The sequence below is a fragment of the Dipodomys ordii genome, unplaced genomic scaffold (assembly GCF_000151885.1).
Source record: "Dipodomys ordii isolate 6190 unplaced genomic scaffold, Dord_2.0 Scaffold2, whole genome shotgun sequence".
NCBI lineage: Eukaryota > Metazoa > Chordata > Mammalia > Rodentia > Heteromyidae > Dipodomys > Dipodomys ordii.
Window position 1 is genome coordinate 20,071,968 of NW_012267218.1, and position 10,699 is coordinate 20,082,666.

Below are 10,699 nucleotides of genomic sequence, written 5' to 3' on the forward strand. Positions count from 1 at the left end.
CCTCACAAGAGGGCCATGTGTTTGACTCTGTTTGCATACAACAAAACCACAATGCCTCTGTCTTGAGGTTAAGCCTACATAATGAAAGCTAAAAAGTAAGCTATAATCTGCTTGTTGATTGTTATATGAATATATTCAGTTTTGGAGGGAGAGGCTAGAATATATATATATATATAATATGATATATATTATATTTTAATAAATGGCAGGAAGTGGCATAATAGAAACTCATGGGGTGATGGATAAAATCTATAACTTCGGTCAGATGGAATTTACATAAGCATAGATAGATTGTTTTTAAAACTTTGGGCTAAATACATAAGCACATTCATTTTGTACACTTTACATGGCACACACTATCCACACACTGAAAATAAAAAACAGGCAAATGGAAATTTCTCCACACATTCACTCACAATGTATAGTATCTTTTCAGATTCTGGGAATTTAAATGATGGGTGATTTGACTAACTGAATGACTTAACACTCTGAAAAATAAAAGCACAAAACAATTAATATTAAGAGCTATAGATAAAAGTAGAATGTATTTAAGCATTTTTAATCTAATCTAGTTGAGGCTGGATATGATGGCCCACACTTGTCATCTCAGCTATGCATGAGGTACATAGAGAATCACCCTGGACAAAAGCACAAGACCCTATCTGAAAAGTAAGTGAAACAAAAAAGAACTACAGATGAGGTGCAAGTAGTAGAGAGCTTGCCTAGCAAGCTGACAAATACTGTCAGGGTTTTGTTTTTTTTTACTTTCTTTTTTAATTTAATTTAATGGTAAGGGTGATGTACAGAGGGGTTACCGTTACATAAGTAAGGTAATGAAAACATTTCTTGTGAAACATTGTTACTCCCTCCTTCCTTTTTCTCCCACTTTCCCTCCCACCCCCAACTTCCCTCCCCCACAAGTTGTAAAGTTCATTTCCAACATACTGTCTTGTATCGCTGTTGCAATGGCTCATCCCTTGTCCTTTGTCTAACCATTCTGTGATTCCCCTTCCCTTCCTCAAGTCGGATAAGAGGCAGAGGAGAGCTGTCTTTAGTCACTCACTGTCTTTAAGTCAGAAGTCTACAGTTACGTTTTTCCTCCCAGCCCTGTGAATTCAGTACTTAGCAGGTACTCATCAATATTTTGTGGAATACTGAATACACATTGGTTTTCCAACATTAAAGCAGGAACTCTACTAAATTCAGGTACATATCACCCTGGATTGTTTCAGTGCATCTACAAATGAAAGATCCGTAGGAGAACATATTAACCTATTAACAGGTATTTAGACAAATTACATGTGAACTCAGATATGTAAACTCTGCACTGCACACTTGAGAAACAGACCATGACAGATACTGCCTACGCACAGAAGGATGGCACTAGGCTTGTTCTTGTATTTTTTTCATCAAGCAACTCTTCTAAATTCTGTATAAATTAGGTTTATTATAAAAATAATGCAATGCAATTTAAAATATTTTTTATCTGTGGGCACCATCGATATCAGGGCTATATGTGTATACATATAGTTAAAACTTTAGGCTCTTTAAGAACAATTTGACCTGATAAACTAAGGTCTATAGAAACAAATCACCTCATATTTTTGTAGATAGACAAATGTATAGATAAATAGATGATTGATAAATAGAAGTGATAAATAGATGGTAGGTAGATGATAGGTAGGTAGGTAGATAGATAGGTAGGTAGGTAAATAGAGAGTGAGAGAGAGAGAGAGAGAGAGGTGAACAGACAGATAGATGAGTCCACCAGTAATCAATAAATCCAAATTGATCATTGAAGAGGAAGTAGTAATGTTTCTCAAAAATCTATGAAATAGTTTCTTTTTTGTACTGCAAACTGGAATTTAGTTGAGATAGCTCATTGATAAATTGTATATTTTATCAATAAAACCACTATTCACACTACAAGTTTGAAATGCTCCAAAACAACTGGGCAAAGACAATGTCTTCAGTGTCCAGTGAAATTTTCTAAACTTGGAAAGAAAATAAAATCCTGCTTTTCATATTTTAAAGCATCCTTTTAAAGACAACACTGCCCAAAACACAGAGCTGCTAAAAATCAAGCAATTTACTTTTCTTGCTTAAAATAATTCTATTTTCCTCCAGATGTTTTCAAAACATTAGAAAAAGAAATCGTTTAAATAGGGATACAGGTGGATCCATTGCAACAATGAGATATACAAGTTGTTATGTGGAAAAATGAACTTTACAACTTTGGTGGGGAGGGGTGGAGAGGAGTACTGGGTAGCGGGGGTGGAGGGAGGATGGGAAGGGATGGGAAGGGGAAACAAAGGAGGAGGCTACAATGCTTGATAAGAAATGTACTCATTACCTTGCCCATGTAATTGTAACCCCTCTGTACAGTATTTTCACAATAAAAAAAATTTAAAAATTAGAAAAAGAACAAGGAAAAAAGCATGGAAAACAGTCTTCTTTTTAAAACAAAGTAATTTTATTCATTGTCAAGAGGAGAAATCAGCGATGGATAAGAAACCAATGAGACAAGAGATGGAAATGTAATATTGCCCCTGTTTTATTATAATTAGATATTTATAGAGCACAGATGAGTTTATTTTCATAATTAGTAGCTGGCATGGCATTCCCTAATTTGCATAAACAGTTGGCTATCAAGGCAATAACTTATTTGCGGGGCTCTCGAGTCCTAGCAGGGACAAGAGGGAGCTTTCTTAATGCTATTACCAGCAAAATACAATCTACATGATATCATATTCAAGTTCATGTAGCTTGATTATCTCCTTCCAGTTTGGTCAATGTTGATTAGTTCAACATGAGAAGGCCAATGGTCAAATCCGCATAGGAAAAAAACATATAAATAAATCAAAAGGGGCCTCTACATTCTAAACAACTAGAATAGGTCTTCAGGTTGACTATTCAGGAACACTGATCAAGAGGCATTGTACTCACAAAGTGACATGTTGAGTTGAAACCCTTTTGTACAGCTATTTAAGAATAATAATTAAAAAGACTTCTGAAGAGCAAAAGAGAAAAGAACTTGGTGCCTCCTGGCCACTTGCTATTTAAAAATCATGTTGGTTCTTGGACATTCTTGAAGATGTTAATTTCCTTTTTCTCCATTTCCGGCTTTCTCCATATACTCCCACACATGCTCGCCCACTTAGCACAATCAACTTCCCCTAGAACATATATCAGTCTTTCTGGCAGTAGCACTACAAGTAGGAAAGATTCCGGTACTACAACCAAGAGAAAATTAAGTAGGCTCTAGAGACCACAAATATCCAGAAAGTGGTGTTCAAAGCCAGCCTGGACAGGAAAAGATCACTAGACTACTCCAAACAAAAAGCCAGGATGTAGGTCCTGCTCAGGTGGTAGAGTACCAGAGAGGCCCTGAGTTCAATCCCTAGTACTGGCCCTCTCAAAAACCAAACAACAATAATAAATCTTGTAGCTACTGGATTCATTCATTTTGTGTGTACTACAGACACCTACGCATGTGCATTCATACATCCACAGAGGACCATGCCATGAGCTGGCATTTTTGTAAGATAAAGCTTATCTCAAGCTTTAGGTGACCCTGGGCCTGAATTCTGACCAGGTAGAAATCTGCTGTAGCAGTGAAGAAGCTGCTGCCATTGACAGAATGTGTGCCTTCCAGTTTGCCACAGTCCTCCCCACACACAGACCCCTTCCCCCTTGATTACCTCACGGTGGGATTTCCTTTAATGTGAGATCCCCTCCTCTATGTTCTCTCAGATCCCTACAGGCATTTAAGTCTGCTACTCCTGCTCCAAGTTCAGTTTCAAGGGAAAGTATTTGGTCATCTGACCCAGAATGGGTAAGCTCCAAATGGACAAGAAAGTGGGGAAGGGAGCCAAACACACTCTCAACACCTACACAGAGGCTGTTGTACTGATATAGTCTAAAACCCTTGCACACAGAGAGCCAAGACAAGGCCTGGTAGGTGAAGAGAGAGCTAGGGACAGAATCCATGATCCTTGGGGAATCCTTTGCTCTGTGGTTTCGGGTAATGGAAACAGTGATTTAAGAAATTTAGGTTTGATAAATAGAGTGCCCCATTAACAGCATCACTGTTAAAAGATTAAATTCTATCCATGTGTTCCCCATATTTCTAAAACTAATTGTTTAGTTAAAATCTCCTTATTTCTAAAAGAATTCATCAACTACAACTCTGGCTGAGTGCTGGTGGCTCACAGCTGTCATCCATTTATCAAAAGGCTGAGATCTGAGGATTTTAGTCAGCCCAGGCAGGAAAGTCCATGAGACTCTTATCCACAATTAACCACCAGAAAACTGGAAGTGAAGCCGTGACTCAGAGTGGTAGAGCACTAGCCTTGAATGCAAAAGCTGAGGGAGAGCACCCCAAGCCTTGAGTTCAAGCCCCACAAGTGGCAAAAAATTAAACAAAAACCAACTATGGATCAAGTATTGAGCTCATAGGTGATAGTGAAGTCCAAGACATAACCTTTATCCTTTATGAGATTGGGGAAGTTGATGTGTAAAACACAAGAGTAATTCTAGAATAAGGCAGAATACTGTAGATACTTTATAACAGAAAGCCATAGGCTTGAGTGTTAACACCTGAGAAGGTTAAGAGGGAGAAGGATGTCCATGGAACTCAGGAAAGAGAGTAGAACTTCTGCAAAAGACCAAGGGCAAGAAAACATAGCATGGATCCACACAGCGAGGACAGGCCTCAAAGGGAGAGGTAGAAGGCTGGCAGAGATGAAAAGTGAGCCCCAGTTTGTGGGACGGTAGCACAGGGAAGGCACCTTGACGATTATACAATGAGAATCCACTGAAAGCTTCTGAGCAGATGAGCTTCGTGATCCGATTTGATTTTAATTTTGCTTTATTTTCACTTTTGGGCAGATGACTGACAGCGGGATAAGAAGGATTAGAGATTTTGAGTCTCTTGTACCTCAGCACACTGGGCTAGTCACATGTGGACATTAACAAATGACAGTGTTTGCCTCCAACATACTTACAATCTAAGACAAAGAGGGGTCTTAACACCCAAGTAACTTGAATACACGTTGTTAGAACAGCATGTGGATCAAGAGTTCTCAAGGACAGCATCAAGTAGGGAATGTGATGAATGGAGTCAAAGGAAAAAGAGACTGGTTGATAAGAGAGACACAGGCTGAGCGGTGAGGAGACGAGGGAAGTCTGGCAAGGTTATTTGGTATGTTTTGGCCTGAGCAGCCTTTGGTGAAGGTGAAAGGGAAACGGAGCCATACTGGGGGTGGCTTTGAAAGTGAGGTGTCTAATCCAGCATGCCTCACAATGTGCAGAAAGTTTCACAGTTCTCAATTCATGGGGACAGTGAGGTAATAAGGGCTAGCCATGATCTGGACCAGTCTGTTTCCAGTACAAATGTAACCCACATTCCAACAGAGAAGGACAGCAAGATCTCTCAACCAACTGCTTTAGAGAAAGGAAGTTCAGAGTGAAAGAAAAGGGAGAGTAAAACTGGAGTGTCAAAAGTAGGTGATAAGGAGGATGGGAATCCATGATTGAAAACCAGGGCATCCAAGAAGGAAACTCATTTGGGGACAAATGACATGAAGGTTGACTCTGGACAGGCTGAGGTGACAATACTAGGTGACATTTTTATGGACCTGTGTTACGGCAAATGCAAGGTGACAGTCTGGAACATAAGACAGATCAGTGCCTGAGACATAGCTGGGAGGCCTGAGCCTAGAAATCATCCTTGAATTTCAGAGCAGAAATAAAGAGTAGTAAGCAGAAGGTCAGATCTCACATAGAAGACACCTGACTCGAGTTATTTAACCCTGTATGTCTTGTCAGCCTTGTCCATCAAACAATGATAATGCCGCCACCTACCTCACTGAGTTGTAGGCATGAACTGCAGGGCACACAAAGTACCTGGCACAATGCAGGCACACAATAGCATGCCCCAGGCGGGGGGTGGGGGCAGCAAAGACCCAAAGAAAGAAAGATAATGTGTAGAATCCAAAAACATCTATTGTAAGGGATGCGACCAGTGATTAAAGAAAGAGTGGGGAGAGGGAAACAAAGGGGAGAGATGAGCTCTAATAGAGAGCCACATGCCAGGAGCCCATGCTTTAAAATGCTGAGCAGTTAGAAGGCTTTACCTATGGGGAGATGTATAGCAACCTTCCATTGAAAGCATTAGTAAAGCTGGGGGTCAAGAGAAAGGTACCCCCATAATCATTCTTCTTTTCTTCTGTCTTTGCCATCTGCCTCCTTTCAAAAGGTACCAACCCAGCAATGGAGGAAGGGTTCCCCCATGCCAGATCCCACCAAGGAATAGCATAAAAGGAACAAGCAAAGTTGAAAGAGCTGAACTGCTTCCAATCCAGCCATACATAATCATTTAAACATACAGAAAAAAAAAACTACACATGAATCTCAAATGGCCAAAGATGGTCAGTTCAAAGGCTGCTGCTCAAATGAGTCCTTCTAATAATGCACCTGGTGCCTTCTTTCCTCCTCTTTCTCATGTCAGAATTCACACTCCCTGCTTTTGCCAATTTTTGAGGGAAGCAGCATTGCACAGTTTACCCAGACAAGGCCTAGGGAGGAGGAGAAAGAAGGAGAGGTTGGTTCATATTTACAAGTTATCAATTAACCTCTCCCTTTACTCCAGCACAGCTAATCCAATTTGAGCTGGCCAGCCAGGTTCTCAGGCCTGAAGTCTCTGACAGCTTTGATTAGGAATGGGTGAGTGAGCTGTGTTACTTGAAGGTGTGAAGCACTGTCAGGCATGTCAGAGCACTGAAGCAAGCCTACCCACCCAGTGCCTCTCCTTCTCCCTGCCTACCTGGCAGAAAGCTGACTTTGAACATTACAATCCCACATTACCTCTTTCTCCTCTTGCTCCTTCCAGGATAATGCATTTTCATTCTTGTGTTCTTCCACACTCCCTCCCTCCATTCTCATCCTATTAACCCCAGCCAAAAAAAATTCCAACCATATATACATATAGTAAATGTAACACAAAGGGGAAAAATAACAATATCTGCATTAAGGGAGATTCCATGCAGTTCATCAATCCTCTCCCCTTTCTCATCAGCCATCTTTCCCTCACCAATGCTACCTCCAAATCTACTTATCCCCAAGGGGTAGCCACAATGGTACATAAGTTCACATCCCCCTGTTCCATCAACCCGCCTAACTGGAAGGGGATCCCAGAATCCCAGCAATAAAATAGATCTACTCCAAACTGTATCCCCACTTCCCCAGCATCCCCATTCCTGTTCCAGAAGCAGAAATGTATAAGCACCCTGTATGAGGCTCATCCTGGACTTAGAAAAAGGCAAACCAACACACAACCATCCTCAAAGCACTGGGCACAAAGCGTGTTGAAGAGAAATCATACTAATCACCTTTTTTGGTCAGTCTCCTTTTCCTTTTAGTTGTTGCTTCAAGCATTAAAATTCTAATCCAACTGTATTAGAATCAACAATTCCCCCCTTATAAATGTGAGTGATTCAGAAAGCAGATTGACCGTTATAACAATAAGGAAAAAAAAATAAAGCGATCTCTACCTTTACTTCTACCTACAGAAAGGAAGTGGAAGGTCCAGTTAAAGAGAGGGAAACGTGTCCACCGTGGAGGCGGTGAGAGAGCAAGAGAAAGAAGAGGGAAAGTCAGCACACTGTAGACACACGGAGACCTTAACACATAACACATCTCATGACAGAGGGCCAAGGCAGTAGCACAAAGCAAACCCATACTGGGAGGCTTAAGCAGTAAACATGAGGAGCAATCAGGCTGCTTCTGTCTGCTTCCTGTTTAAGCCTTGGCCATTGGGTCTTCCCCAGTCCCATCCCGAGAAACATGACAGACTCAACATGCAGAGGCAATGCACGGCCACATGGGTGTGAAATTGCACACATTTAACCAAGCTTTATTATGATTACTAACATTATTGTGACTTTAAGAAAATGGTTAGGGAAAGTTTCAGAGAGGCTGAGTTCTCTTGTATTTTCCCAGCATCAATGTTAGCCATGAGAGCCAAGAGGGGAACACACGTGAATTAGTGAACACAAACAAGACATACATAAAGTATTTCCACACATGTTTTGCAGGTTCAAAAACAAACTGGAGAGTCTGTGAGAATTGGAAGGAAGCCCCGTTTCTCTCGTGTGCAGGAATAAAGAGAAGTCAGAGAAGATTAGTAGAAAGAGAACTGGTTTTTAAGGTGGTTTGGTCATCAGAAGGAAAGAATGATGAAGGATGGGGGGAGATGGAAAAGAATGAGAGGGAAAAAAATTCAGTCAAAGGGTGCTCTTCAAATGCACTAAGCCACAAGTATCAGCTTAAAATTTTAGTGGCTCCATCACCCAGAAATCTATCCAGTTTCTCGAAACGCTTCTAAAGAGGGAGATATCATTATCCCTCTCCTTTCCTTTCTCTGTACTTTTCTAAAGTACTTGACTTAGTCCTCTGGAACATGGTTGTGTCTGAATGCCCCATAAATGTGCAAAGCATACAATACAGATTCTCTGCAGGCTTTTTACACCCATGTTGGGGTTTTAGCCTTCCTGCTACAGCAGTGTATTTTGAACAAGCCATGGCAATCCTGTCCCAGCTGCAGGAGCAATGTTTTATCTTCAGTGCCCTGAGCACTCTGTAAACACTAGACAACCCCTGAAGGAAAGCTGGGAGTATAAGACTTGAGAGGATAGGAGGATTTCCTACCAGGACTTTGAGGGGCTGCATTTTTCTGTTGTAATTCATCACCAAAGGTGGGCCAGCAAGTTCTAGCAATTCATAGAACTCAGTTCCTTTCTCTTCCTAGAGAAGTACCTGACTCTCAACCAGCAAGGGTGTCAGATCCACATCAAGCACATCTATTCATATCCGCATCAGAGTGCTTGCTGCTGGGACTCACTTCCCTCATCTCCAAGAACAAACAGGGTTCAGAGCAGCATCTTCTAGACCCTCACCCAACACTGGAGAACTCTGACCTTCTCCCTTCAGATCTATCTGCTGTCTACCAAACCTTCTCTTCATAGATATTTCTGGACTCTACATCATGAATATGAGGTCATGCTAGGGAAAACACTTATATTAGAAAAGTAGGCTTTCTCATCAATTTAAGGTGCCATCAACTGCCACCTCCATCGCTATGTGCTCACTATGAACAATCTTCTCCTTAGCCCTCGATGGTTCCTTAATCTGGTCATACTTCCCTTTCAGTCAAAACCATCTGATGGCTCAATATAAGGGAATAAGAGAGGGAAGCTGGCCTGACATATCTGCCGTACCCTACCCCAAAGACCAAGAAAACAGGACAATTGTCAAGTACGCTCTTTCCTCTACCACTTGAGCCACACTGCCACATCTGGCTTTTTGGAGTAGTTTATTGGAGACAAGAGTCTCACAAACTTTCCTTCCTGGGCAGGTCTCAGCCTCTCGAATAGCTAGGATTACAGGCATGAGCCACCAATGCCCATTTCGTCTTCAGTCCTCACCCCAAAAAGCACTAAGTCCCATATGTATTTTCAAAAGGAATAACAAGAAAACTTAAAGAAGAGTCTTCTGGTGACAGGAAAAGACAGGTAGATGAGTATTGTAATCATCCCAAGGCTTGGAAGAAACAATAGTAGCAATTGAACAGCAAAGGAAAAGACAGTTCTGAGTAGGTTCAGCTCTCAAATTCTGATCTCGGCTGATAATGTGGCAAATTTTTTATGTAGGAGAAAAGGCTTCATTCACAGCCCACCCCATGCTTAGCTGAGCTGAATTTCCTACACAGTTCCTTCCCTGCATATTTGAATATTTTAGGTTGCAGATGCTGAATTTACAGATCTTTATATGCAGTTTTCTTCAGGGTGTATAATAAGTTATAATCCTGCCATGAAGACATTAGCATGTCCTGTCTGTGATTTTTTGCTTTTATATGAAACTGAAAACAGTCAAATCCCCAAGGGCTTCCTTTGACCAGAGAGGGCAGAATACCATTAAGATGGGCAATGGAATGGAGGGGAATACATAAAGCAAACCTTTCCCCAGAGTGAAATTCAGGGAGAAGCCCCGCTCCTCACCCCCAACGCTGGGACCCAGCCTAGGGCTTGAGGAGGAACAGGAGGAAGTTAACCGCCTGGTCGCTCTGAAATTAGCTTCATTCACCCCCATTATCGATGTGTCATGCCTTGTTTCATGCTTCCCTCTTGGAGGCAGCCCAGCAGGGCTAGCACCCAGATGACAAATGGTGACGGAGAATGGAGAAGCCAGGGAAAGATGGGGGTTGGAGAACAAGATGCATCAGAAAACGTGCCCCCCCCCCCGCAACCTCACCACAGCAGGCAACCTTGCTGCCAGCTTGGTCTATAGCAGGAGGGACAGGCAGCAAATAGCTTGCCCAGTGAGAAGGCTCTGAGTGACCAGCCAAAGGCAAGAAGGCAAGCAGTTCAGGCAGCTACAGGAATACAGCACAGGGCACCTACCTTGTTCGCTCATCATGAGGTGGGAGAGGCCTGAAGAAGGAGAGAGGAAAAAGGGAAGAGGAAGGGAAAGGAAAAAGAAAAGAAAGAGAAGACAAAGTTAAAATCCCAAATGAAATGCAACCTTCTCAAAATTTTTGAACAGAAGAAGGTGTGGCAAGTGTACACACACATACACACACACACACACACACACACACACACTCAGGGGCATGCAACAAACTCCAACCTCCCCCCCCCCC

The 10,699-nt window shown here is 41.9% G+C and overlaps 1 protein-coding gene across 2 annotated transcripts in view; it reads right to left on the reverse strand.

Annotated features, from left to right (window-relative positions):
* The window catches only part of Nrxn3 (neurexin 3), a 1,505,050-nt gene that overhangs the window by 1,445,330 nt on the left and 49,021 nt on the right, over positions 1–10,699 (reverse strand). The window contains exon 3 of one of the 2 annotated variants that reach the window (XM_013014277.1): positions 10,461–10,490. The exons of the other annotated variant lie outside the window; for it this stretch is intronic. Coding sequence (XP_012869731.1) covers positions 10,461–10,490 — 30 coding nt within the window. The remainder of the gene's footprint in view (positions 1–10,460; positions 10,491–10,699) is intronic. 2 annotated transcript variants of the gene reach the window in all.